Source organism: Plecotus auritus, assembly GCF_963455305.1.
Source record: "Plecotus auritus genome assembly, chromosome: 2".
Classification (NCBI taxonomy): Eukaryota; Metazoa; Chordata; class Mammalia; order Chiroptera; family Vespertilionidae; genus Plecotus; species Plecotus auritus.
In genome coordinates this window covers 10,109,880-10,135,857 of record NC_137771.1, presented here as the reverse complement: position 1 = coordinate 10,135,857, position 25,978 = coordinate 10,109,880, and the positions used below count along the sequence as shown (strand labels likewise).

The 25,978-nt window shown below is 55.7% G+C and overlaps 1 protein-coding gene across 1 annotated transcript; it reads left to right on the top strand.

The window, feature by feature from the left end:
- RCC2 (regulator of chromosome condensation 2) lies at window positions 1–25,301 on the top strand. Its single transcript, XM_080655044.1, has 13 exons — window positions 1–246; window positions 1,416–1,701; window positions 7,010–7,103; window positions 10,362–10,505; window positions 12,956–13,087; window positions 13,442–13,530; window positions 15,083–15,197; window positions 17,129–17,295; window positions 18,972–19,152; window positions 19,396–19,501; window positions 20,304–20,376; window positions 22,193–22,270; window positions 22,986–25,301. Exons 2-13 carry the CDS (start codon window positions 1,423–1,425, stop codon window positions 23,088–23,090), a joined length of 1,563 nt encoding a protein of 520 aa, XP_080511170.1. The 5' UTR covers window positions 1–246; window positions 1,416–1,422; the 3' UTR covers window positions 23,091–25,301.
- Window positions 25,302–25,978: the final 677 nt, after the last annotated feature.

The following is a 25,978-nucleotide window of genomic DNA, read 5'->3' as shown; positions in this document are numbered from 1 at the left end:
GGCCGGGGAGTGGAGTCTGGCGGCGCGGCGCCCCGCGCAGGTTCGGGTGGGCCGAGCTGTCCCGCGAGTGCGGGCGCGGGCCGGACCGCCGCGGGGTCCGCCGGCCGGCAGGGGGCGCGCGCGCGTCGGGCCCCCGCGCCGCCCGCCCCGCCGTGCGCTCGCTTGCCACCCCGGGCCGCACAAGTGTTTCTGTTTTGTGTGTAGCGTTTGTTCTGGAAGCCTGTATTTACATTTTAAGTCTATCTGGTGAGTGGGCTGGAGCCCTCGTCTGGGCGGGGGTGGGGGAGGAGGAGGGGGGCGGGGGGAAAGCCCTCGGGTTCGTCTTTTAGTTGCTCCTCTTCCTTTTTCTCTCCGGGTTCTCATCACTCCAACCAGGTAGGGGCTGAAAATCAAAATCAACAAAGATCAGTTTGCGGGATCTGGGAAAGTTTTTTTGTTTTTTTTTCTTAGAGAAGAAAAGGTAAAAAAATAAAATAAAAATAACTGAAGAAGGGGGGTTGGGGGACTGAATGAATAAAAAGGGGAAGGAAGGCGGATCCACGTGGTTTAATCCGAGACAGACAGAGATCCCATTGTTCAAAATCAATAAAAAAAAAAAAAAAAAAAAAAGGCCGACAGGGCCAAAGCGCAGGGACGCCCAGGGAAAGTAGCTGCGGAGCAGGGCACTTTGTAGCCGGGATCGGAGGCATCGGTTCAGTCAGACCTTCGGGGAAGGACCAGGAGAGTTGGGCACCATTAAAGTTTTTATTTTTCGTGTCTGTGCGAGCAGGTGTTTGGGGTTGGGGACCTGCTTTAGTCGCCCCCCTTCCCTCGTCGGGGGCAGACCACCCAGAGGGATTCGGAAAATTAAGAGTCTGAGGTCGGAACCCCCAGGCTGGGGCGGAATTGGGGACTCGGGCGGGGGCTAAGGCGGAGAGAATTGCCTTTAATTGAGCGGGATTGGGGAGGGGGGCAGGAAGACAAAAGCAGCAGGTGGGGTGACCGGGGCGGGGGGAGCCCTTTCTCCACCGAGGTGCCAAGAAGGCTCTTCCAAGTGCCCTGACGCCTTCTCTAATTAGAACGTAGGGGCCGGAGGCTTCTTCTCCTCTCCCTTTACTTTTTTGGGAACCAGTCTGCAATTGTGCTGCGATGTAGACAAGCCTAACTTGAGGATGGGTCGGGGTCTCCATTTTTTTTCTTTCTCTCGCCGGATTGCAGTCGGGGACCCTGGCTCCCGTGTGGGATTCCCCGGAGGAGGCGCGCCGGGCCCGGGAGGGGCGCGATTTCCTCCCGGCTCACCCCCTCTCCGCCCACCCCGCGGCCGCCACTTTGGGGAGGGCAGGGGAGGAAGTGGAGGCCGGTGGCTCCGCGGCGTTCCCCTCCCCCCGCGCAGTTTATAACCCGTCCATTGTGCGCCGCTGCCCGTGTCTCTCCAGCGCGACCATGCCCAGGAAGAAGGCGGCGGCGGCCTGGGAGGAGCCCAGCTCGGGCAACGGCACGGCCCGCGCCGGGCCCAGGAAGCGCGGCGGCCCGGCCGGCAGGAAGCGCGAGCGGCCCGAGCGCTGCAGCAGCAGCAGCGGCGGCGGCAGCAGCGGCGACGAGGATGGCCTGGAGCTCGACGGGGCACCTGGCGGGGGCAAGCGCGCGGCGCGGCCGGCGGCGACCAAGGCGGGCGGCGCGGCGGTGGTTATCACCGAGCCCGAGCACACCAAGGAGCGCGTCGTGAGTGCGGGGTCGGAGGGCAGGGGGTTGAGGCCCGCAGCGCGCCACGCGCGTTCTGGCCGGGGCGGCGGGGCCGGCGCAGGCCACGGGCTGAATCATCGTCGCCGCCGCACAACAAAAGGGCGCGGGGTGGATGCGGGCCAGAGGCGGGCGCGGTCGGTGCCCTCTTCAATCCCGCGCTACCCGTCCGCGCGGCGGTTGATCCTGGGGGCGCGCGCCCCGGGCCCCCGGCGGGGGAGGGGCGTCTGCAGCCCGCGCCCGCCCGCGCGAGGGGGTCATGGCCCCGCCCCCGGCGCCGCTCGAGCCGACCGCCTCCGCCACCCCTCCCCCTCCCGCCCCGGGAAGGGAGACTTTTGCAAGTTGTCTCGGACCGGAGTAGGGGATGCGCGCGCCGGGCCTGACGCCCTTTGCCCCCGGCTGCCCCCGGCCTCCTGCGGCCACCGGTCAGCCCGGGAGGCGCGGAGAAGGGGTCTCCTGCGCGCCGCGGGGAGCGGCGGTTTGCGCCTCGGCTTTGAGGTTCCCGCCGCCTCGGCTCCGGCTCTCCGGGGGGGCGGGGCCTGGTGGCCGCCGCGCATGCCCCTTACCGCCCTGCACTGGCTCTCGCGCCGCCGGGGAGACGGGGGCGGCCGGCGCTGGGGCGGGTGCGAGGGCGCATGCTCCGGAGAGTCCTCCCCCTGGAGGTGGGAAGCCCCCGGCTGAGAGGTATTTGGGCTTTGTTCATGGCTTGGGGTCTAGGTGAGAGCTCTGTGTAGCGCTCCGCCCCTCCACTCTGCAAGAAGCATCTCCGTGTTCTGAGTGGGCTGGAATTCGCTCCTTAGAGTGGGCCTTAACATCGTATCATCGTGACCATCTCAACTTAGGTGCCTGCAAAACCCTGCAGAGCCAGAGCTCTTAGCCTGGGTTCTGCGACCCTGGAAACCTACAAGTTTCGTGTGAGATGAATGTTTAGGAGAGTGTCAGAGCTCCCCAGATTCTCAGGCAATCCTGAGAGAGGAAGAACTTCCACGTAGGTCCTTGAATTTGACCTCTGGAGAGGGCCTATGCTCTCCCCAAAGGGTGTGTAAGGGTTAACGGCACCAGGGTGCTTTCCTCTCAAGGAGCGCTGGCAATGTTGAAATGGTTAAAAATAATCCGCTTTATAGAGGAGAAAACTGGGGCACAGAATGTCAGGGCCCAGCCCAGAATCACATGCAGCTGGGTTTCCACACGGGCCCAGGTGTTTTCTGACATCATCCTCACGCCCCTGCACATTGTTCCTGTGAAAATGCTTGGTAACTGCCCTCGCCGTCTGGGGGGGAGACCCAGGTCCCTAAAATGGCTTATCTGGGGTGGGACCGTGCCCGGGAAATGGCCACAGTCTTAAGAAACTGAACACAGCTGTTTTCCTCTGACCAGTCGAATCCTCTGTGTGAGGCCCCAGACATTTGCCCTCAGTCTCTGGATGGTAGGAGAGCTGAAGAGAGCAGGTGGGCTCTGCCTCTGCTCTAGTCTCTCTCCTGTGAGTTGACAGCCAACCTATTAGAGCAGTGAGTTTTGTTGTGAGGAGGTAAGATTCTTACCCAACGCTGGGACTCACCCCAGGAGCTAGCCGGGGAGAGAGAGTGGGAGTGTCTCCAGGCGCCCACCAGCTGCCTGTCTGGTGGCAGTGGCACTGAAGAGTCTGACTGGGAGACAGGGCTGTCCATTGCTGTTGAAGGTGGTTTTTACACTTAAATCTTCTGGGATCTTGAGAGAGACATCCTTACGTCCATGTCCACGTGTGTACATCCCTTCCCCTGTCTTAGAAAGCAAAGGGTCTCTTAAGCAGTTTCCTTTGCACTGGTCAGCACACCCTCCGAGGCTCAGGAGACTGAGGGTCAACAAATGCTTTCTTATGCCTCCTGGAAAGTGCATACCCCAAGTTTTTAAAGTTTTTATTAGCATCCAGGAGGCCCGTGCTGCCCCATTGCCCTCCCACAGGTCTGGGTCAGCACTGCCCAATCCTGTGTGGACCTCCTGCCCAGTATCCCCAGTATCCCAGGTTCCTGGGCAGCAAAGGAAAAAACGCGAGGTCTCTGCCTGTTAAGCAGTCCCAGGCCGACAAGTCCCCAGCTCGTCTCAGAAAGGCTTTTACTGAGAATCCTGCCAGCCTCGCCACCGTTCAGGGCTGCTTGAAGGAGGTTTGTGTGAGAGGAGCCGCCAGGAGTTTGTCTGAAATTGTGTTGCCTTCAGTTAACGCAAAGCTGCAGACTTCGGGCTTGTGAAAGAGGAACCCCAGATACTTGTGTGGTTGAGGGGAGCTGCCTTAAGTGAAGGGTGTGCATTTTTATAAAATGTCCTTATTTCAGCCTCAGGAAATGGTCTCTCCAAGGTCCTTGGGTTTATATGTCGCTGTGTCAGATGTGAGCATGTTGTGATGGTCTGGGGTTGATGCAGCCTGAATTCCCTATGAACTTCATAATCCTGTAGACAAATCAGGTAGCCTGGGCTCAACCTAGAACACATAGTCTTTATAGTGTTGGGTTGCTGAGGTTTCGTGGACCCTGAGAAATCTCCCCTCTGAAAGGGCCAAATAAATACAACTGGAAGCCGAGCTTAAAGTCGGAGTGGAAAGCCCATTAGGGAATTGGTTGTTGCTGGCATTTCTCTGTACGGTCTTCCCTCCACCGAGAGAGCAGCAGCCTTCTAAATGGATATATGTTAAAGGTTGACTCTCGCTCTCATAAACATGCTCCTTGCACTTGGGCAATAATTCAAAACTTGCTTTGGACCAGAAACCCCATTTTGTTGATTGAAGAAGCTCAGTGCATTTTCCCGTCGGGGTCGTTTATCTTTGCCCAGCTCATGGGACCGGGTTGTCAGGAGGCAGCAAGGTGAAGTGAGATTCATTCATCCAGTTGAGAGTCTTCTCTCACCTTTAGGCACATGCAAAGTCGCAGACACTGAGTTCGTCCAAAAAAGAATCTCTTGCCCTTCAGTGAAGGTGGCTTCTACCTGGGAGGGTCTCCCAGCCCTGACAGCCACCCCTGGAGGGTCTCTGGATGGAGCCCCCAGGCATTCGGGGTCTCTCCCAGCTGGATCATGCAGCTCTCTGACAAAGTGGGACATGGGCTGTGATTTAAGGGGTGATAGGAATTCTCCTTATTTTAGTTTTTTATTTCAAAGAAGATAGAGGGGAGAATTAAATTATGGAGAAATAGAGGTAATAGTCTACAGCAAATAATTGTATAGGTCAGTGGTTGGCAAACTGCGGCTCGTGAGCCACATGCGGCTCTTTGGCCCCTTGAGTGTGGCTCTTCCACAAAATACCACGGCCTGGCCGAGTCTATTTTGAAGAAGTGGCGTTAGAAGAAGTTTAAGTTTAAAAAATGTGGCTCTCAAAAGAAATTTCAATCGTTGTACTGTTGACATTTGGCTCTGGTGACTAATGAGTTTGCCGACCACTGGTATAGGTTATAGGTAAGAGACAACTCCCTCCATCTGACCGGTGAGGAATGAAGGCCCGGGACAAAAACCCGAATAAGAAAACAGCCCACACCGCAGGCAGTGCAGTAGACTCCTTTCACCAAGGAGTTTTAGAAACACCACCTTGTGTCAGAAAGGTTGGATTTTTGTGTAAATGCTTAGCTGGCTTGATGGGACCAGTGTCCACAGCCTCTTGACCACTGATGCAGATGCTGGCATCTCCAGGTCACAGAGGAGACCCTGCTCCTGCCCGGGGCGCTGGCAGCATGTTCAGGCAGTGCTGGAGCTGCTGGTTCTGCACATGGCACCCAGGACCTCTGCCCGCCAGGGGGAGGGAGAAAGGGGGGGCGGAGGGGACCTGCCAGGCCTGAGCTGCCCTCATTCCACAGCCCCTTTCCCACCAGCCATTCTCTGGCCTGGCAGCTCATCCCATGGTGCCTTAGTTCCTTCCCGTGTCTGCCGCCCTCCACGCCAACCTGAAGAATACTAGAGAGCAAGTCAGTGACATGGCAGAGGCCCAGGGCTGCTCCTTCCACGGGGAACTTGACAGAACCCACTGGCTGCCATTCATCTGCGTAGACCTGTAGAATGTTCCAGCCGGGCCCGCCAGTTAAACAAAGAAGGGGAGAGATAACCAGGGGAAACTAGGCTCCCATTCAAGTAATTTGAGTCCGGGTTCTGCAGGGATGGACTACCCTCCGATTAAGGCCTTTCTCTAAATTATTTAAATGCAGCCAAGTTGGTCTCCATCCCTGGCTGTCTGTTCCCCCTTCGCATGCTCACTGCCAGAGGTGTCCTGTAGGTGGACCAGCTTCCAGCCAGGGAAACATGGCCAAGCGGGGGAGTGTGACGGGACCTGCACTGTGGGGTCACACAGAGGTCCTAAGAGATAGTCATTGATGGTGAAGACGTGTTCGTCTTTACAAATGACGCACCATGTTGCCAAAACGTCCCACCGGGGCAGTCACCTTGTAGAGGGGTCCAGAGCGAGTTAGCCCTTTCTTCTTTAAGCTCCCAAGATTCTGTCCCCGGGGTGGGGGGTGGGGGATGGGATGCAAGGTCACTGCTTCCTTTGCCTGGTGGGACTGAGTGGATAGTTCAGAAGTGAATCTTTGACGACAGTCTATTTTAAAAAGTGTATTTGGGCATTCAGAAGTACAGCAAAGTGCTGGAAATATAATGAGTGCCCCCCAGAATTGGGCAGTGGCTTCAAAGATGGCACATCCTCCTAATGACTGTGTTTTGAGGATGAGGACTGGCTCACAGCTTTCCCACCTAGGGCCCGGCCCTGGGTGGTCCCTTGTTCCACTCCACTGATCCCGGCTAATGGGCCAGCAGTGAGGATGAGGGGCGGGACCCGCCAGCCCCACCAGGGGGAGAAGCTGAGCACAGTGCTGTGACGCCTTCCCCAGGAGATGCTCCTGGCACAGCCGGCAGCACGGAGGAAGGATGGGGAATTACTGGCCAAATTACCGTGCAGAGATGACGCGGGGTCCCAAGGCTGAAGTCCGTGTGCGGAATGTCATCCTTGTGAGAAAATGTAGACTTTGCCCCAAGGACAGCTGGTTGAGATTCCCTTGGTGACACGGGCCTCTTGCAGAGTGGAAGGGGGAGGGATGTCATTTGTTTTGCAAAAAATATTTTAAAGAGAAATCAAAGGATAAAAATGGGCCCATGCATAACTGGGGCAGCGTTGGGATTAGCACACTGAAGTGGGCCGACAAGGTGGCGAGCACCTCGGGTCTCGATCGCTGGGCGAAAGTGTTGCTATTGTATTAGTTTTGTTTCCTGCTGTTGTTGGACGGACTAAGAAAGCTGGAAGCAGCATTGCAAGCTAATTCTTTTTTCCTCTGTGTCTCTGCAGAAAATTGAAGGGTCTAAGTGCAAAGGGCAGCTTTTGATTTTTGGGGCAACCAACTGGGACTTGATTGGTCGAAAAGAAGTGCCTAAGCAGCAAGGTATGAGAAACAGTTCTAAAAATGTAAGAAGTTACTATTTCTCACGTGCTTCCTATGTACTAGGTGTTCGATGGAATTTGGTGACCATCCGCCAGGTAGGTATTCTCTTCATTTACAAGATTGCTCAGAGAGGCCAAGTAACTTTCCTGAGGCCACACAGCCATTCTAGGGATGGAGCTGGATTTGAACCCTAGTCAAGTGCGTGTCTCTCACCTCACAATTCCCCTTTTAAAAAACCAATTCCCTTAAGGTTCAACAGAAAAATGTAAACAGCAGCCTCAAATAAACATGGACACCTTCCCCCCATCTTCCTTCTCATGTCACTTATTTTTATTAAAATGTAAAAGCTGGCCCTGTGGGATGTCAAGATGTCCTAGACATCTGTCACATGTCAAATTTAGATATTTCAGAAGAGTCCACGTTGCTTTGCAAGCTGCCAAATGTTGTGGAGTACCAGTCCAGAGTAGGGAGACAGAGAAGTCAGAGAACGACCTTCAATCCCCAGATGCTTTTAGAAAATCGGTGTCTTTCCTCAGGAGAGTACTGGCCCGTCATGGCGAAGGGAGGCTGGCACCGTGCCACAGTTTATGGCTTCTTGATTTCATTTGGAGAGCTCCCAAAGACCTTTCCAGCATTGCCCAGTGAGCAAATATTTGCACCCTGACACTCCCTGGTGCCTCAGACCTGGAAATTGTCTCATTTCATGAAAACACAGGGATCTCTGGGCTTGCTTGGGGCCCAGCTGAATTAGAAGTGGGTCCCAGCCATTTTCTCCTGCTTATGGGAAGTGCCCACACTTAGGGCCCATGTGTCGTCCCCCCGCCCGCTGTTGGTGTCACCAGACAGTCCCTTCAGGTGTGTGATGACCTAAGTCTGCCAGCCTCGGGCCTGGGTGGCCTCTTTTCTCAAAGCTGCTCTTCACATGGCGGCCCACTCGCAGTGATAACACTCGGGCCCACAGAGGGGAAGTAAATTGCCGTGGGACGTGGGCGGCAGAGCCTGGTTGTCTCCGGCGGGTGTGGGAGGGGGCTCAGGAGGCAGGGAAGCCGCCTTGTGGGTTAGGAACCACTCTCCCTCTGAATGAAGTTTTATATTACTTTAAAAAACATTTAAAAGTATTTTTGAATATCTCTCGGCCCTCCCTGACCTTGCCAGTAGACAGAAAGGGAAAGGAGACGGTGCCAAAACGTGAAGGGAAGAGGATCCCCCCTCACCCCACTGTTTCCCGTGTCTGGCCATCCTTGAAGCGGGCCTTCCCTCAGCGAGGACGGGAGAGCCCTTGGACACACAGAGCCCAAGGATCTTGTGAAATGAGTGATTCATGCTCCCTCTCTGCTTAGGACCAGGCCACGGGCGCTCATGCCCGCCAGCCTGGCCAAAGGGCCAGGACTGCTGCCGGCCATTCCAGGGTAGCGCGGGCCACTGCGGCCAGGGTTCCTCTGCCCAGCTAGTCCGCTGCGGCACTTTACCTCCGGGGTGCCCGCTGCTGCCATGTTCTTCACAAAGTGACACGTGTCACCTCAGCATTGGTTCTGGTACCGTGCTACCATTGGTTTTGCCTTCTTGATAAATAGGCCTTGGGTTTTTTGTTTTGTTTATATTTTTATTGATTTCAGAGAGGAAGGGAGAGGGAGAGAGAAACATCAATGATGAGAGAGAATCATTGATTGGCTGCCTCCTGGACACCCTCTTGACCTCCTGGTTCATAGGTCGACGCTCAGTCACTGAGCCACACTAGCCTGGCGACCTTGGGTTTCTCTTAACCAGTCAACTGCCACAATATTTTGAATTTAATTTTGAAAGGCCCGCCACTTGCGCCTGCATGCTTGTGGCGCACCCATGGCTGAAGAGTTTTACGGTAACCTGGGGAGGCCGTCATTTGGAGGTAGCCCTTTCCCGGGAAGTTTCTGGTTTTTCTTTCCACCGTTTAGTAGTCGAGGGGTGACTTCAGGTGAAGCTCAAGGCTGTCACTGTGTGACACTGTGACTTGTCCTGGATCCAGACTGCCCTCCATTGCCTGACTGGCCCCTTGTCACAAAACAAGAGGACATGGGTGGCGCCCTCTGCTGGTGGGTCGTATGCAGGATGGGGCCTGACACTGAACAATCTCCTAGACCCGTGGTCGGCAAACTCTTTAGTCAACAGAGAGGCAAACCGCGGCTTGTTAGCCGCAGTTTGCCAACCACTGTCCTAGACACTATTCCCCAGAGCCAGGAAATCGATGGAGAAATGAGCCTTTCAGTTCCCATGTCTGGATCAGCCTGACAGTGGATTTGGCAGGGGCTGGCGTTTCATCATAGTCACCAGAGGCCTAGAGATCTGGCCTCGAGAGTCCCAAATTGAAAATATTCAGCAAACAATAGTGCCCCATCCGCTAACAGGGCGAGGGTGGGTCTGGAGGAGGCAGCTATTTCTTCTTCCTCCCACACGCCCGCTAGCGTTGCTGGGTGCTTACCGTGTGCCTGGCGCTGGTGAGGCCCGGTGGCCAGTGCAGAGTGGGAGGTGCCCGAGTTTAGTAGGGCAAGTGCTGTGACAGGATGCCCCAGGCGCTGGTGTACAGGGAGCGACAGGTTGAAGGGGGTGTGACAGGGCGGGCTTCCCAGAGGAGGGGGTGCTTGACCTGAGGTTTGAAGAACAAGCAGGGGGCAGCAAGGGGTTCTCTGGGGAAGTGAATACATGAGCAAACGCCAGGGGTCATGACCTGGCCAACACAAGGGGACCCCTGGGAAAGGAGCAAACTAATGGGGGGAGGCGGGTTGGTGGGCAGAGGTGTCAGTTGGGGCCCCTGCAAAGGGCCTGATAGACTTGCAGGCAGGGCAGGTGGAGCAGGGTGATGCCCAGAGGGGATCCAGAAAGCGTCTCCTGGCTGCAGACAGCTGAAGGGAAAGTGAAGAGTGCTCTGGCAGTGAGGAGGAGGGCAAGGGAGACCCCAGGTCCACTGCCAGCTTCCTGGGTGACCAGTCCTCCCCAGTGGGGAGCAGGAAGTGAGCACCCAGCTTTTGGCCACTTGGCCTGGTGGGTAGTTTCCATGGGTCACAGCCACACGTGGAGGTGGAACGTCAGGGTCCACGTGGCCACCGACTAGGCCCGCACCAGCTCGGGGTAGTGTGCTGGAGGTGCTAAGGTCTCAGGCGGCACCCCAAGGACCCCTGCAGCTGTACCACGAGAGAGTGGACCCCGGGTGGCTAGTGACCTTTTGGGGGTGCTCCTCACCGGCTCGTCACTGCCGGTGTCAGGTGTGCGTTCTTCTCTTTGCAGCTGCCTACCGCAATCTGGGTCAGAATTTGTGGGGGCCCCACAGATATGGGTGCCTGTCGGGGGTCCGGGTGCGGACGGTGGTTTCGGGGTCGTGCGCTGCCCACAGCCTCCTCATCACCACAGAAGGGAAGCTGTGGAGCTGGGGTAAGTACGCTGGGCTGAGTGCTGGGTGACTCACGCAGCCGGTTCCCCACGGGGCCAGCTTCCTCCTGCGCCGCCTCTGAGGCACAGCTCCGCTGGCTTGCAGCCCCCATTTCCCCTTCCTGGTTCCCAGCTAGTCTTGTCTGCACCCTGTGATGCATCACCTCCCTCCACTTCTGCTTTTTTTAAAAATCTTTACACAGCCCCCTAATTCTTCGAATCCTCCTTTTTAGGCAACCTTTTCCTGAACATTCTCATTGACTCGGGGACTTTCTGATACCAAGGTGCCTAGAACTGAATTTCTATTTTGGGCCTGCGGTCCCCCCCCCCCCCCCCCAGCACATGGTCCCCCCTCTCGCTTTGCAGCGGTGACGTAAGACCTCTGTTCTCGCACTTTAAATGCCACCAGCTTTTCTAGCGGCCACATGGTGACATCAGCCCTGCGTCTTCTCCGCAGCCCTGTTCCTCTTCCTGGGGTCACACAGGCCTGCAGGTGTATTGCGTCCATGTCTTACTGTGTTTCCCCAGAGACTTTCCCTTTTCCAAGTTGATTGGCTTCCCCTGCTACTGGGTTTCCTTGCCTGGGTGTTTGGGGGGCGGGGGGGTTTCCCACTTCTCGCGGCTCTGCCCCATTTCAGTGTCCCCTGCAGGGGGCTGCGTGCATTGCGGCCATCTCCCCTCAAGGCCATGATCCAGGTGTTGCCGAGGCTCAGCTTGCCCCCACGCCCCTCTGGTAGCTGGGACTCTGCCTGTGCCCGGGTACCGCCACGGCTCCCTGCCCTTTGCTTCCGGCCCTTCGGCCAGCTTTTAGTCCATGTGACTGCGTCTTTATTTGGGTCTGTTTGAACCATTTTTTGCAATTTCATGAGCTGCTGAACCAAAGTTCAAATATATTAACATCTGTTCTCCCTGCACGCTGCTAATTTGTCATTCAGTGGAAAAAAGCTAACAATTTGTGTCTGGCCCAAATTTATCCTCTCAGTCTCTTGACGCCATGCTGACATTGCCTTGATTTTCGCTTTCTCCCGGTTGGCACAGAGGTGTGTCCCGCCCCCTCGTGTTCCAGCCCTGAGCACAGCAGTCTGTCAGTCCCACTGTACATCTCTCATTCCCGAGCTCCACTGGATCTCACTTCTGTGGTGCTTCTAAAAACGTCCCCTCTGCCAGCCCCGTGGGTAGGGGATGACTCTGTAGACTGTCCACCTGACCTGGCCCTGGGGCGGAGACGTGTCCCATGAGGAGACGTGGTGATGGGCCAGTGGGGATGTCACGAGCAAACCCCACCAGCACTTGTTCAGTGTTAAAGTGCCTTTCACAGTGAACTTGGGTGGTCCCATTGGAAGCTGGTGTCTGCCTCTCCTGCCCTCATCCCCTGTGCTACACGATGTAGCTGAAATCGGGTTCATGTGCAGACAATGGTTTCCTCGGGTAACTCCTCCTCAAGCCTTCTCCAGGGTGGGTGCTCATCTTGCGGCCCTGCTCTCACTTTCCACGACCCAAAGGTCAAGTTCATTGTTCCGATGGGTGTGAACCACCTTCCCCGAAGTGCCCTGACCTTTTGGCCCTGTAAAACCTCCCCAGATCTCCCAAATTGTTGAGTATCAAGTGGTTTTTCTCCACTCCAGGCCTACTGTTGGCCTGAGGGGTTTTGTTTTGCAGCGATTGTAGCCCGTGTTGAAAATGGGGAGGTTTAGGGGTGTCCAGGCTCCTCGTGGCCCACACAACTCGCCACGTCTGCTTTGGAGCTGAAGGGCTTTGCCAGAGGCCTGGGCATTGCAGGGACGAGGCACCGGGTCGCCTTCTGGCCTCCCTCGGCCTGACCCCATAGCCAGCGCAGCTCCGGAGGCAGGGCTTGTGCTCAGAGCGGGTCTGGCCCTTGGCCGTCGCTGGGGTTCCCGCGGCTGGGCGTCCTGTGAAGGGTGGTCTGTGGGAGGTGGGCTGGCTCTGTTCGGGGAGCTTCGTTTATAGGGCAGGTAAAAGGAAGAGAAGTGACAGGCAGAAACCAGATGGGCCACGGTAGCTGCCCAGAGCACGGAGGTAATTAAACTCCTGTGCGGCAGGTGTCGGAATGGTTGCCGACTTAAAATACATCGCGTAGCCCGGGATGAGGGAATTGTCTGCCGGGGACCGTGAGAAGCGAGTTTCCATGAGCTCTTTCGCTGGTGTGTGACGTCAGGCCACAGGGAAGTGCTCAGGGCGGGCCTAGCTGCCGCCCCAGAAAGAGGGTCAGAGACATTGACGGAGGCCCTTGTGGCTGCTGCGGAGACGTCCCTGGGGACCCAGTGCCGCCGCCGGGCAGGCCTCGGAAGCCGGCCCTTGACTGGGATGCTGGCGCTTCCTTTCACCTCCTTGGCTGTCACACTGGAGGGGGGGCACGTCTGGGAGCCAGATTTGCCCCGGAAGCTGCTCCGCTGCCCTCTCTCCTACCTCTTCATCCTGCTCTCGATCTGCAGGCCGAAACGAGAAGGGGCAGCTGGGACATGGCGACACCAAGAGAGTGGAAGCCCCCAGGCTCATCGAGGGTCTCAGCCACGAAGCCATAGTGTCAGCAGCCTGCGGGCGGAACCACACCCTGGCCTTGACCGGTAAGAGGGCTTGGTTCCTTGGTACTGTGGCAAGAGGCCAAGTGGTCCTCCTTGGGCGGTGGGGTAGCATTGCCATGGCGACCTTGGTCACCATCAGAAAGACGCCCCAGAGAGCCTTGTGGGTGCTTCCCCTGTGGGGAAGGCGTGGAGAGCCTCACCCACAGGCTGGGCGGTTGCCAGGAGGCGAGGCTGTGAAATGGCATCCGCTCCCCCACCTTTTGGGATAAGTACCATCTCGTTTGCGTTCTTCCTGGCAAAGGAGCTGCTTTTATCGTCTGGGAGCCTTTGATTCCAAATCCAGTTCTGAACCCGCAGCATTATTTTCCCTCCTGTGGTGTCGTTCTTTCCTTCCAGAGACCGGCTCCGTGTTCGCATTTGGAGAGAACAAGATGGGGCAGCTGGGCCTGGGCAACCAGACGGATGCGGTCCCCAGCCCCGCACAGGTACGCGCCCCCTCGCCCTCCTGTGCTGACTGTCTAGGGTGGGTCCCCAGCCCCGCACAGGTACGCGCCCCCTCGCCCTCCTGTGCTGACTGTCTAGGGAGGGTCCCGAGCCCCGCACAGGTACGCGCCCCCTCGCCCTCCTGTGCTGACTGTCTAGGGTGGGAGCGTGGGTTTCTCTTGATCCCTGGGACAGAGTCTGGGCGCTTTGAGTGGAATCATACGCTGTCGTCTCTAAAACAGGTGTAATGTATGTCCACAGTTAAAAATGCCCCGAAAGCAGTTTCTTTCAGAATGAAGTCATTTGTTAGAGGCCTCGTTTTAAGCTCGTTCTATCCCAAAGAAAGTAAAAAATCTTACGTGTGTGATGCGTTTATCTGCCAGTAGTCACCGACCAGATGCTTAGAACACAAATAGGAGCTAGTGGAGGGGTGGGATTTATACCTAAAAACTGAACTTAATACAAGGCAGCAGGATGCTAATGGGTGTCTGATGAGTGGGTTTAAGGATGGACTCAGATCTCTTGGTCTTAGCCTGTGGTTTGAATGATTTTCGAAGGGATCCCGTTTTGTCAGCCACGTGCCCTGCAGCAGGTGTGAGGGTTTCTAGAGAAGCAGGGAGGGTGGGCAGGGCCCCGATTCCCACCCCATCCCGGCTCCATCGCTGATCCCTCGGCGCTGTGCCTGCCTCCGCTCCTCCTCAGGGCTCTCCCAGGCCCAGCAGGGCGCAGGAAATAGCAAGTTTCCTAACCCCATGTTCAGTTACTCAGGGTCTTCGCTGTCTTCTAACTTCTAATTTTGAACCAATGTTTCTTGTTCACGCCTTCAGTTAAGACCATTGGTCAAGTATCTCTGGAGAGTAGAGGAGAGCATCCGATAGTTTATTTTACTAGTTGGCAATAACACTTATACAAGCTTTTCTTTGAAAAGTTGGGGCTGTACTGTTCAGAGTGTCCACGTGAGAGTTGAGGGTTCAGAGTTGGTGAGTTCCCGCTTGCTTTAGCCCCCATGCCCACGCTGGTCCGTGGAATTCCCCGGTCACTGGGCACCAGGATGTGGGAGCCACAGTGCTGGTTGTTTTGAGGGTTAGAGTTAAAGACCTGTGACACAACTGACCTGTCTTTGAACCTGACTCTGTGGAAGGTGGGGGTCACTAAAGTGTTTCTTTACGTATATATATTCTAAGCTTTTGCCTTCAAAATTGTTGAGCCCATTAAATCTCTTGTAACTGGCCCTGATCGGTTTGGCTCAGTGGATGGAGCATCAGCCTGCGGACTCGAGGGTCCCAGGTTCGATTTCGGTCAAGGGCATGTGCCTTGGTTGCGGGCACATCACCAGTAGGGGGTGTGCAGGAGGCAGCTGATTGATGTTTCTCTCTCATCGATGTTTCAAACTCTCTATCCTTCTCCCTTCCTCTCTGTAAAAAATCAATAAAATATATATTTTTTTTAAAAAAATAAATCTCTTGTAACTGTTTCAGCACCAACCAGAGATAGAGATTTTTTAATCAATCTTTTAAAAAATATGTCTGAAAGTCTGCTGTCTTTTCTTTTCAGATAATGTACAACGGCCAGCCAATTACCAAAATGGCCTGTGGGGCCGAATTCAGCATGATAATGGATTGCAAGGGAAACCTCTATTCCTTTGGGTGCCCTGAATATGGTCAGCTGGGTATGGAAGTGCTATTTTTTTGAAAGCTCTGTAATCTTACTGTATCTTTAGAGCTGAAGTCTGCGGGGCTGCACGCGTGCTAGAAATGTGCGTAATTGATCGCAGATAATAGCCTTGGTCCACTAAGTGGGTCTCATGTTTAGTGGGTGGGGCGTGCGTGACTCACAGGGGTGCTGGGTGTTACAGTGACTTGCCTTAAAGAAAAAGCCAGGGCGCTGGTCTGACAAAAGATTCTTTTTTCTGACTTGGGAGTTCATTTATATACAGAAGGATTTCAAAGTGGAAAAGGGGATCAAACCACCTCCGATCCGTTTCATATTTTTAGAGATTTGCTTTTATTGGAAGCGAGGGCCTTACCAAGATTAAGGTTGTTCTGGAAACCCTGGCCTGGGCGATCATTTCCAGTACATACCTGGGAACCACATGCTAAAAAAAGCCACAGTAGAAGCGGCTGCATCCCTTCCCGTTCTCATCCCTAAACAGAATGTACTCTCCAAAAACATATCTCCTTAAAGTTCATTGAGTAGAAAAGAAAAACTCGGAAAGCAGCTCTCAGCAGTTCTCAATAAGCGGCAAGTGTCTCTGCGCGTGATTTTACCAGGTCTCCATTTTCTTTTCCCATCTGACACCAAAGTGTTTTTCCCTTCCTGGCGCCTTCCCACCACCCCAGCCCCTTCCGAGTGGGAGGTGAGGCGTGGGCGCCCTCTGCTGGCGTCTTGCTGCATGCCACTCCAGATCCTCGCCCCCGGATCTGGGTTGCTGGGCTCCACGTCATGAAAAGCAGGCAGATGGGAGGCTGTATAAATAGAAGGAGGAGCATCTCGCCGGCCTTAGACTTCAGGGAACAGTGACTTTGTGAAACTAAATATAACTCCAGTCAGAAAGGAATAAGAAAGAACAGCCCCCTATGCACTTTCAGGGCTGGTTGCCGGGGAGTTGCCAGAGACTGCTGGAGGAACCGTTTCCATAGCCACAGGCCTCCGGCTGTCCCCAGTCCCGAGCAAAACACCCGAAGTGCGTTTCTGTCTACTTCCGGGAACATGTGTGGCTCCCCTGCCGCCCATGGCTGCCCCAGATCTGCAGACAAGCGGCCTGTCAGCGATGTGATTTTCCTTCAGGGAGAAGCAAGTGATGTTGGTGATAAAAATGGCTAACACTCAGTGACTGTGCCAGTCACCTTTTAAGCACATCATACAGAATCTCATCTGCGTAGTTTATACTCATTTAAAGGGATTGAGAAATTGACTCGATTTATAGCTATAGAGTCAGTTATTCTTTACTTGCCAGCTTGCAAACCTGTTTTCAGTCTCCTTGTCTAAATCCAGAGAGATCTCTTCTGGAATTGGGACATAATTGTGACCTTGGAGAGGCGGATCACCAGCACACACACTTCTCAGAACACATTTACTGGGTCAGGCGAGGCAAAGGCGAGAACGTGCCAGCTTACTATTTTACCAACCATAGTGATACGTTTAGGTTATAATAATGCATAAAAACGCAAGTCTGGGGCTGTGTGTTGAACTTTTCTGTCCATCCTTGGCCTTGTCCAGGGGTTCCTTGAGGCTCCCAAGTGGGGTACAGCCCATTCCTCTGGACCTGTACCTTCCAACTTTGTCACTTGCAGCCCACAGTATGAAGTACATTCTACATTGCAACCGAATCTGAATGTAGAAATGCAAATACACAGAATAATGTCTTGATTGGTATTTATTCATTTAAAAAAATAATTGAATAACTGATTTCAACCCACAAAATCGATTTCATGCCACTCACCCGCTGTGCCTCCGATTGGAGATGGCTGCCTTAGTTGGCAAAGGTGTCCTGCTAGCCCCCAGCCGGCCAGGTGGGGGCAGGTGCTCAGCCCGCTGCTGTGGGGACCGTGCCCCATGCCACGGCTGCCGCTGACTGACTACTGGCTCTTTTCGCTGCAGGACACAACTCGGACGGGAAGTTCATCGCCCGTGCGCAGCGGATAGAGTACGACTGCGAGCTGGTGCCCCGGCGAGTGGCCATCTTCATTGAGAAGACGAAAGACGGGCAGATCCTGCCAGTCCCCAACGTGGTTGTACGAGATGTGGCGTGTGGCGCTAACCACACGGTGAGTCCTGAGCGTCCCCTCCGTGGAGAGGGTGCGCGTGCCCGGTGTCCCGGCACCTGGTTCTGCAGCTTCCTTCCTGCTTCCGTAGACGAGGCTGAGCAGCCATTTGGGGTTGGGATCATAGTGTTTTCCTGCTGTGCTTCTGTCTTAACAGAACACCATGGCGTCTTTCCAGGGGGTAGTTGGCGTCCTGTTACAGAGATGATGAATACTTTTGTGTGTTTTTTTAAAATATATTGTTTGATTTCAGAGAGAGAGGGAGAGATAGAAACATCGATGAAATAGAATCATTGATCAGCTGCTTCCCGCCACCCCCCATACTGGCGATCGAGCCCACAACCCTGGCATGTTCCCTGACCGGGAATCAAACCTCTGAGCCACGCCGGTCAGGCTATTGGGTAGTTTTTATCCAGCTTTTAATTAATTACCCATGTGGTTCCCTTAAGGTCATTGTAGATAAACGGCAGTCCACTTTGTAAATACTCCTCGTCTTGGTTGCCTCCTTGCAGCCGTTTTGCTGCGAATGCCTGTGAGTTGCACATGGTTTTTTTCTCTGTTGAAAGAGCGAGGGGTGGCCCTAGCTGGTTTGGCTCAGTGGATAGAGCGTTGGCTTGGGGACTGAAGGGTTCCTGGTTTGATTCCAGTCAAGGGCACATGCCCGGGTTGTGGGCTCGATCCCCAGTAGGGGGCGTGCAGGAGGCAGCCAGTCAGTGACTCTCTCATCATCGATGTTTCCTCTCTCTCTCTCTCTCTCTCTCTCCCCCTTCCCCCCCCTCCCTCCCCCTTCCCCCATCCTCTCTGAAATCAATAAAAATGTATTTTTTAAAAAAGAAAAGAAAGAGCGAGGGGCTGAGAGTCCAGAGACTCAGCTGGTCTCCTGGTGGCGGCTGACTGGCGGGGTGGCCTTGGGCTCAGCTCCTCACCTGGCGTCTTCCCTGCCGGGTGCTCCGTGACTTGGAGACTGCAGTCGCTTGAAGTCTAAAAGCAGTCTAGTCGGGATGTAAAGCCAGATCTTGTTTAGGCCTCTTTTGTCAGATTGTTCTACTAGGTCGTACTTCACATGATCCAAACTTTAAACATCAAAGATAGCAGGAAGAAAAGATGTGGGTCGCCTGTGCGCCCAGGTGGGGAGTCAGGCCCCCTCTGCTCCCTCTGAGATCCAGTTCATATTGTCAGGAAGTGGGTGCGTCGGCCTGCTCTGGAGACGAACCCTCTTCTCACAGGGAAGGGGAAGACCTGCCCAGCCAGCTTGGTTCAGTGGCGGAACGTCAGCCTGTGAACCAGGAGGTCACGGCTCGATTTCCTAGTCGGGGCGCATGCCCGGTTTGTGGGCTCCCTCCCCAGTAGGGGGTGTTGCAGGATCAATGATTCTCTTACGTCATTGGTATTTTTCTCTCTCTCTCCCTCTTCCTTCCTCTATGAAATCAATAAAAAGACGTTTTAAAAAAGTCAGCCAAACAAAAATAATGAAGAATGGAAAATAGTGTCCCTGGCAGAGCAGCCAGCATAGCCCTGGCATTGCCGCTCCTGCCGCCTCCCCCACCCTGGGAGGCGGGTGACGGGTCAGAGTCTCTTCAGTGGTGCCGTCAGCCATTGCACCAGTTTCTCCGGGACAGAAAGGAGGACCCGTCACCCCGTTGGCAGGCCTGTCCCCACCCTGTGCTCTCTCTCCGCAGCTGGTCCTCGACTCCCAGAAGCGTGTCTTCTCCTGGGGCTTCGGCGGCTACGGCCGGCTGGGCCACGCGGAGCAAAAGGACGAGATGGTGCCCCGCCTGGTGAAGCTGTTCGACTTCCCCGGGCGCGGGGCGTCCCAGATCTATGCCGGCTACACCTGCTCCTTCGCCGTCAGCGAAGTGGGTGAGTGTCCCCCGTCCGGGCCTGGGGAGGAAGGTGCCAAGCCTTCGTGGGCTTCCCTCCCTGGCAAAGTTCTGGGAGCCAGAGCTCCGGGCCTGTTCAAGGCCAGGCGTCTTGATCTCATCGGCTTCTTCCTGGTGTTCTTCCTAATACAACACTCCTTTGTCCTTGGTGCCAAGTGCCCTGTGCCTTTGTCCTTGATGTTGCTGACGGTAAGAATTCAGAGGGTCGTCTTTGCCTCTCCAGGTGGCCTGTTTTTCTGGGGGGCCACCAACACTTCACGGGAATCCACCATGTACCCGAAGACCGTGCAGGACCTCTGTGGCTGGAGAATCCGGAGCCTGGCTTGTGGGTACGTGACCGTGTCTGGGGGTGAGCAGGACTGTCCCCCTCCTGGGGGTGTTGCACCCCAGAGATGCCTCTTCCCTGGAGGGTCTGCTGTCCGTCAGGGCATCGATGGAGGGGAGGGGCTGTGCTTGTCCAGGGGGCAGGTCTGAGAAGGGGACTTGTTTCGCTGTCATTTGGAGGCTTGGTGTGCGCTGCTCATACTACAGATTCAAAATTCTGTTTAGTTGGAAAAGGTGGGGTTTCCGTTGCTCTGAGACACTGGCTAGAAAAATTCAGGCCCGTGATTTTCACCTTATTTGGAGGAGCCCGTTGAGCTGTCCAGTTCTGGTGGGGAGTCTGTTAATCAGCAGCCAGGTTGTGGGGGGGCGGAGCGGGGTGTCATCTGTTGGAACCTTTCGCTTCGCCCAGGTGACTGTGGGTCCAGCCGTTGGGAAAGAGCTCCCACTTGATCCTGATTCGGTCTCCTTTCCCAGTGTGTTCACTTAGAAGTGACTCCCCACGCCCACCCCTGAGGGCGTAGACCCCGGGCGGAGGTGAGGCAGCAGGTCGGCCCTGTGTGAGGCTCTGCAGTGGGTTTCTCCGGTACCAGCGCCCCTTGCCTCTCGTGGGCAGCAGCAGCCCGCGCTCACCGGCTCGCCCTCCCTGTGCCAAGTTCCTAGGACATGAGTGCATGGTGGAGTTTCAGGGGGACACACTGATTTTAAAGCGAGTAGGTGGCACCCGTCTTGAGCAGGACGCACCGCCGTGGCTGGGTCGGGCACAGCTCGGCTGGCGGCCGCGGTGGTGACCGCCTCTGCCTGTTGCAGGAAGAGCAGCATCATCGTGGCTGCGGACGAGAGCACCATCAGCTGGGGCCCGTCACCGACCTTCGGGGAACTGGTAAGCTGGCCCCTCTGTTGGGAGGTGGAGCCCAGTCCTGCTCGCTGACACTGATGCCTAAAACACGTGGAACCGAGAAATGTCTTTTCCTTGCTGCATCGAGGCCTGTAACAGTCTCTGATCTTAGTACATCAGTCTTCAAAGACGGTTCTGTGCCATCAGGTACAGCTGACCCTGGACAACACAGATGTTTTCAGTCGACTGCAGGTCAGGTGACGCACACAGCGCAAACCTGTGTCCCAGGGTCACCCCCACAGCTGGGAATCCGTGTGTGCAGAGCGGCTGATGGTAGTTACACATGGATTTTCAACTTCGGGGTGCATTAGTCCCTAGCCCCCCGCTCCTGAGCTGTTCGAGGGTCAGCCGTACTTGTGAAAGCCCTTTCTGTCCACATCAGCTGGGGCCCGTCATGGGGTGGGGAGGCACCAGCCCTCATTTCCCGTGTTTTGTACACCTTGGTGTGGTCCGAGGGTGACAGGAAAGGCGATGGCTGCTCTTCCCTCCAGGAACGTCTGTCTGGAGGATCAAACAGCGTTCTTTTAAAGGGGGGTGAGCGAGCATCCACTCTCCGCCTCTCCCCTGGACGCTCGGAGCCCTTTTAACTCCACACGCAGCCCTGCTGGTTCACAGAGCAGTGCGCCATTGGGCAGCCTCGTACGTCATCTGGGGACATGGTTCTCTCCTTTTTTCTGGGGAGCTGTAAGTCTGTGCTCCCCTTTTTATCTCAGTTGCTTGAGTGATTAGAACTGATGGCTCTTACTTTCTCCCACATTCTTGGCCTTCCCCAGCTTCTGATGCTCAGTGAGTCCCTAACGTCTCATTTCCTCGTCAAGAACAGCTTGGCTGTGGCTTGTCCTCACGGTCGCCTGTTCTGCTTGTGGTTTGATCCTCAGCGTGGCTCTTGTATTTCCTGCCGGGAACGCTGTCTGCCTCTCTTCCCTGCTGTCTCCTGTCGCGGGCGGGGAGCTGATGGGTGATGGAGCTGGTGGGTGATGGAGCTGATGGGTGATGGAGACGGGGAAGAAGTGCTTGATCTCTGCGCCACTTCCAGGACTGCTCTGAGCTACGTGCCTCCTGCTGGGCGCTGTGCACCCACGTTCAGTGGGCAGCTTCTGAGGGCCCCATGTGGAGCCTTGAACTAAGAACCTGGCCCAGTTTTGATGGCCTGTTCTTAGAGAGGGAGCCTTAGAAATAACTCGGAATGTCAATTTAAACCTAGAGGGGAGCCCAGCCACCGTGGCTCAGTGGATGAGCATCGACCTATGACCCAGGAGGTCACGGTTCAGTTCCGGTCAAGGCACAGGCCCGGGTTGCAGGCTCGACCCCCAGTAGATCACACATCCTGAGCCTCTGCACATGGCAACCACCTCCCGCCCCAGTAGTCCTTGACCCTTTGGTCCCTGGTAGGGACCGTGGTGTCATTCCTGAATAATACCGGTTATTTGGTCTCGGCCCGCAGGGTGGGCAGGTAGGTGGCCGGCGGTCCCCGTGACCTTGTAGCCTGAAGGGCTGCAGCGCCATTTCTCCTGGGGCTCATGCTGGTGTTGTCTCACCAGTGAGGCGCCCCGAAAGGCACGTGTTGTCACACACATCTCCAGAGGTTACAGTTTAGGGTCCGTCTTCTTCAAGAACCAGTCCGTGTTGGCGGCAGCTTTTGTGGGTACATTCTGCTACCTTGGCCTGGCCCCGCCTGAGCAGCGGGGTTCGGTCACAGAGAGCCCCCCACCTCTAGCCCTGGTTGGTGGGCTGCCTTCGTTCCCATTTCGCTTGCCACAGTGACACGGTTCTGTGAGCGTCTCCTCTGCTTCCTCGCCAGGGCTACGGGGACCACAAGCCCAAGTCTTCCACCGCCGCGCAGGAGGTGAAGACTCTGGACGGCATTTTCACGGAGCAGGTGAGTGCGCCGCCGCCGCCGCTGCCGCCTGTGGGAGCAGGAGGTGCTGGTAGCAGAGGGATGTGCCAGCTCACATCTTCCTGTTCCCCTTTGTGGTCTCTGCGTGCGCTTGTGCAGCGTTCTCTGATGGTGACAGCCATCAGCAGACACACAGGCACGGCAGCCAGGCTCCAGGGCTGCTCTCCTGAGTGACACTCACCTCCACCAGCCACCAAGTGGATTGCGAGTCCATCTCTCATAGCTGCCTGTGGCTGCCCCCAAGACTGCACCCCCTTGGGATGGGGTTGGTGGTGGGGTAAGGCCCCTTCTCTCTGTTAGGTCTACCAGCTGCTGGCTCTGTTTGCCGAGGCACAGATGGTGGGTGCACCTCACACAGAGGGTTGTGGTCCAGAGAGGCGGGCAGAACTGGGAGCGTGATCTGAGTGTCCCCGCCAGTTCCTGCTCAGTGGGTCTCCCTCTCTTCTCCTCAGGCAGCCTGGTTGGCAAGGTGTTGGTGACAGGCCACGCTGAGACCAGTGACCTGGAGTACAGGGTTTTAAAGCACTTTAGGCACCTTGCATCTCTAACTCCACTTTCCTTCATTGATCCATTATCCCACCTTTACCCTTCCAGCTGGCTAGTGTCCTGTTGTCCGTGTGTCTGTCTGATCCAGACTCAGTGACACGCCTGTGTGCCAAAGTGCCCGGGCACACCCAACACTGATTTGTCCCCCCAGGTTGCCATGGGCTACTCGCACTCCCTGGTGATAGCGAGAGACGAGAGTGAGACTGAGAAAGAGAAGATCAAGAAGCTGCCAGAGTATAACCCGCGCACCCTCTGACTGCCCCAGGGCCTCCGCTCCCCCTCTCGCGGCAGCTGTCATTTCCACGTGCACTGGGACGGAAGTCAGACGAGGAATTTAAACGAGAAGTTGACCGGAGGTGCATTTTTGTTAGACTCCCTGAGGTTCCGTTTAGAAGTGATTCAACATCAACTACCTTTTCTGTATGCTTTCCAAAGTGGGTTTTTTTCTCCATGTTTGATTAAAATATTTGCTCATAGTTGACTTACCATTCCTACAAGAGGCAGAAACTTTGAGCAACCAGGTTTGTTTTTTTTTTTAAAGTTTTTCTCTCCCCCACCCCCTCAAATATACTTCTCAAAACTCTCTCCTTTCCATTGTAATTAGCATTGTGATCGGAGTGGGTGCCACCTGGGGGAGGATAGCCATTTGCTCAGAAAACAGTGTCCCTCACGGGCAGCATTGTTGGCAAAGAGGGTCCCTGGTGGTCCATCTCCATCCGAAACCAGACCCGCGTGCTTAGGAAGCATCTGGGTCACTTCCTTCCCGCTTTTAGAGCGGCTCCGGCCGCCTGGGTTCCGTGTCCTCCCCGCGGCTGCTTGTAAGCCCCGCCTCTTGGCTGCAACATTAATAGAACCTGCCGTTTCCCCCCTGGTGGGGGCTCTGGGGTATGTGTTTAGCCATTTATATCTACTTTATCTGCACATGAAGTCCAAGTGACAAATCAGGTGACCATGGAACCATGCGGCTCCGGGGGGTCCGCCGTGGGGACATTGTATCTGGTTCAAGAACCAGCTTTAAGGTTCCTCTGAGGGGCCAGGGCCGCCTTGCAGCGCTCGCCGTTAGAGATTGATCTGCCAGCTGAGAAAAGTGCATTCTGAGTCCTTGCAAAGGACCCGCCCTATGTACCAGCCTTTAGCGCCTTTGTGCTTGTTTTTATCACACCCCGCCCCTGCCCCTGCCGCTGGATTCAGCTGCCACAGCCCGGGCTGTGTCTGAGACTCGGGTTCCGATCTGCTAACCCAGCTCTAGTCACGTTGGCTTGGCTGTGGTACCAAATAGATGGGATTACGCAGAAGTCCCGTCCCCGCGTGTCAGCGCAGACGCTAAGACTGCCAGCTGCCTCCCGCCAGGCGCCCTGTGCCCAGCTCGTCCCGCGGTGGCTGCTCTGCGTGAGCTACGAGGTGCCTTTCCCGGAACCCTCCTCTCACTGGGACCCAAGAGAGGCGACAGCGCTGCCTGGGGCTCTTGGCTTCGAGAGGGTCTGGACTGGTTTGGGTGCTTTAAATAGACTTTTTAGTTCCGTGGTGCTTCTGGGGGAGATGGGGTAGAACTTCAGCGTGAGACTTGGGTGGATGGGAAAGTTAAATATGGTCTTTAATTTTGTTTTGCTATTGTTACCACTTGTCATTGTCTTGATGTTAAAATGCCAAAAATGATCCGGTTGTTGCTTTTCCCCTGCCCGTCCTCCCTCCTCGCTGTGGCGTCTGCCCTCCCAGGGCCTGTGTCTGTCTGGCCAGGCGTGAGGAGCCGGCCTGTGGCCAAGACTCGGTCTCACTTCCTGCTCATCTCCGCTGTCCTGGGTTCAGCCAGTCCCGGGGAGAAGCTTCTGCTAACCTAACCTGATTTGTCCAAATCACCCCGAAACCACCATCTCTTAACTCAAGCTTCCTCATGTGGAACCCGTTTCCCTGACAAGTCTCTCTGGGAGCGGGTTCGGTGCCCGTGTTCCTCAGAGGCACAGCTCCCCTCGGGCCCTGTAGGCACTGAGTGCGGGAGCGGAGCCTGGATCCGGGCTGCGGGAGCCGCCCTTGGCCATGCAGGGCTTCCACAGTCCTGCGGACTGAGCTGAGGCCACCGCCAGCCCATTCTAGAGCCCTTGCAGGGACTGAGCAGGAAAGGGACTGCCTTCCAAGTGAAGGCTGCCCTCTGCTCTCCCACCATCACTCCTTTTGCCTGAGTTTAAGATGAACTTCCTAACGGGGAAACCCTGTAGAGCAGGAGGGTGGCGGCCCCGCGCTCCAGGAGGAAGGGACGTGGCTTGGTGAGTGCTTGGCGCTGACCTTGGGGCATTGCCATGTCTTCCAGCGCAGGAAGGAGAATTCGGAAGAGGCTTATTAGAGTGAAGGGGAGCCTAAGGAGGGGTGATTTGGTCGAAGGTGCCTGGTTTAGTGCTGTAATTGTCTTATTTTTTTTATATATATTTCTTGGAGTAAACATTTTAAATAAACGACATCATTGTTTACTCTGTTTTGGCTCTTGCGCTTATTTTTCAGTAGAACAAAGAGCGTGATCACCTCTTTTTCCCTGCACACGCACCTCCCTCAGCTGCCCAAGCCGAGGCTCCCGTGAAGGGGCAAGCCCAGGGCAGCGGGCCCGCTGAGCTTCTGGGCTTAGACCGCAGGTGGGTGGGAGGAGTGTGGCACTCCCAACTCTGCCCCTTGGGGAGGCTCAGCACCTCACTTGCCCAAACTCAGAAGTGGAGTTTTTGTGGATCCTGCGTTGGGGCTGTGAGGATGACAGGCGTGGAAAGTACCAGAACATTGGTATGTTTTGTGTGCCCGAAACGCCTAGTCACTTCTCACCCTTCCCACCAACGCTTCAAAAGGGGGCCTGGTCACAAATGTGCCCCTTCGCCCAGCATTGGCCCCTTTCTTGCAGTGTGGCAAGCTGCCCACCAGGGGGCACCAGGAGGCGGCCAGGTGTGTGTGCAGAGGCCCTAGGTAGTTCCTCTTCTGCCCAGGCTGCTCCTCCAGGCCTACGTGGCTGAGCTACCCCGCACCATCCACCAGACCCCTGCAACCACCACTATCTCAACACTGCTTGCCCGTGCACGGAGCCTTCGAGCCTGGCTGTGCCGTGATCAGACTCGCCCTTTCCAGGAGGTGTTGCCCCATCCCAAGTGCCTAGACTGCTTGCAGCTTCCC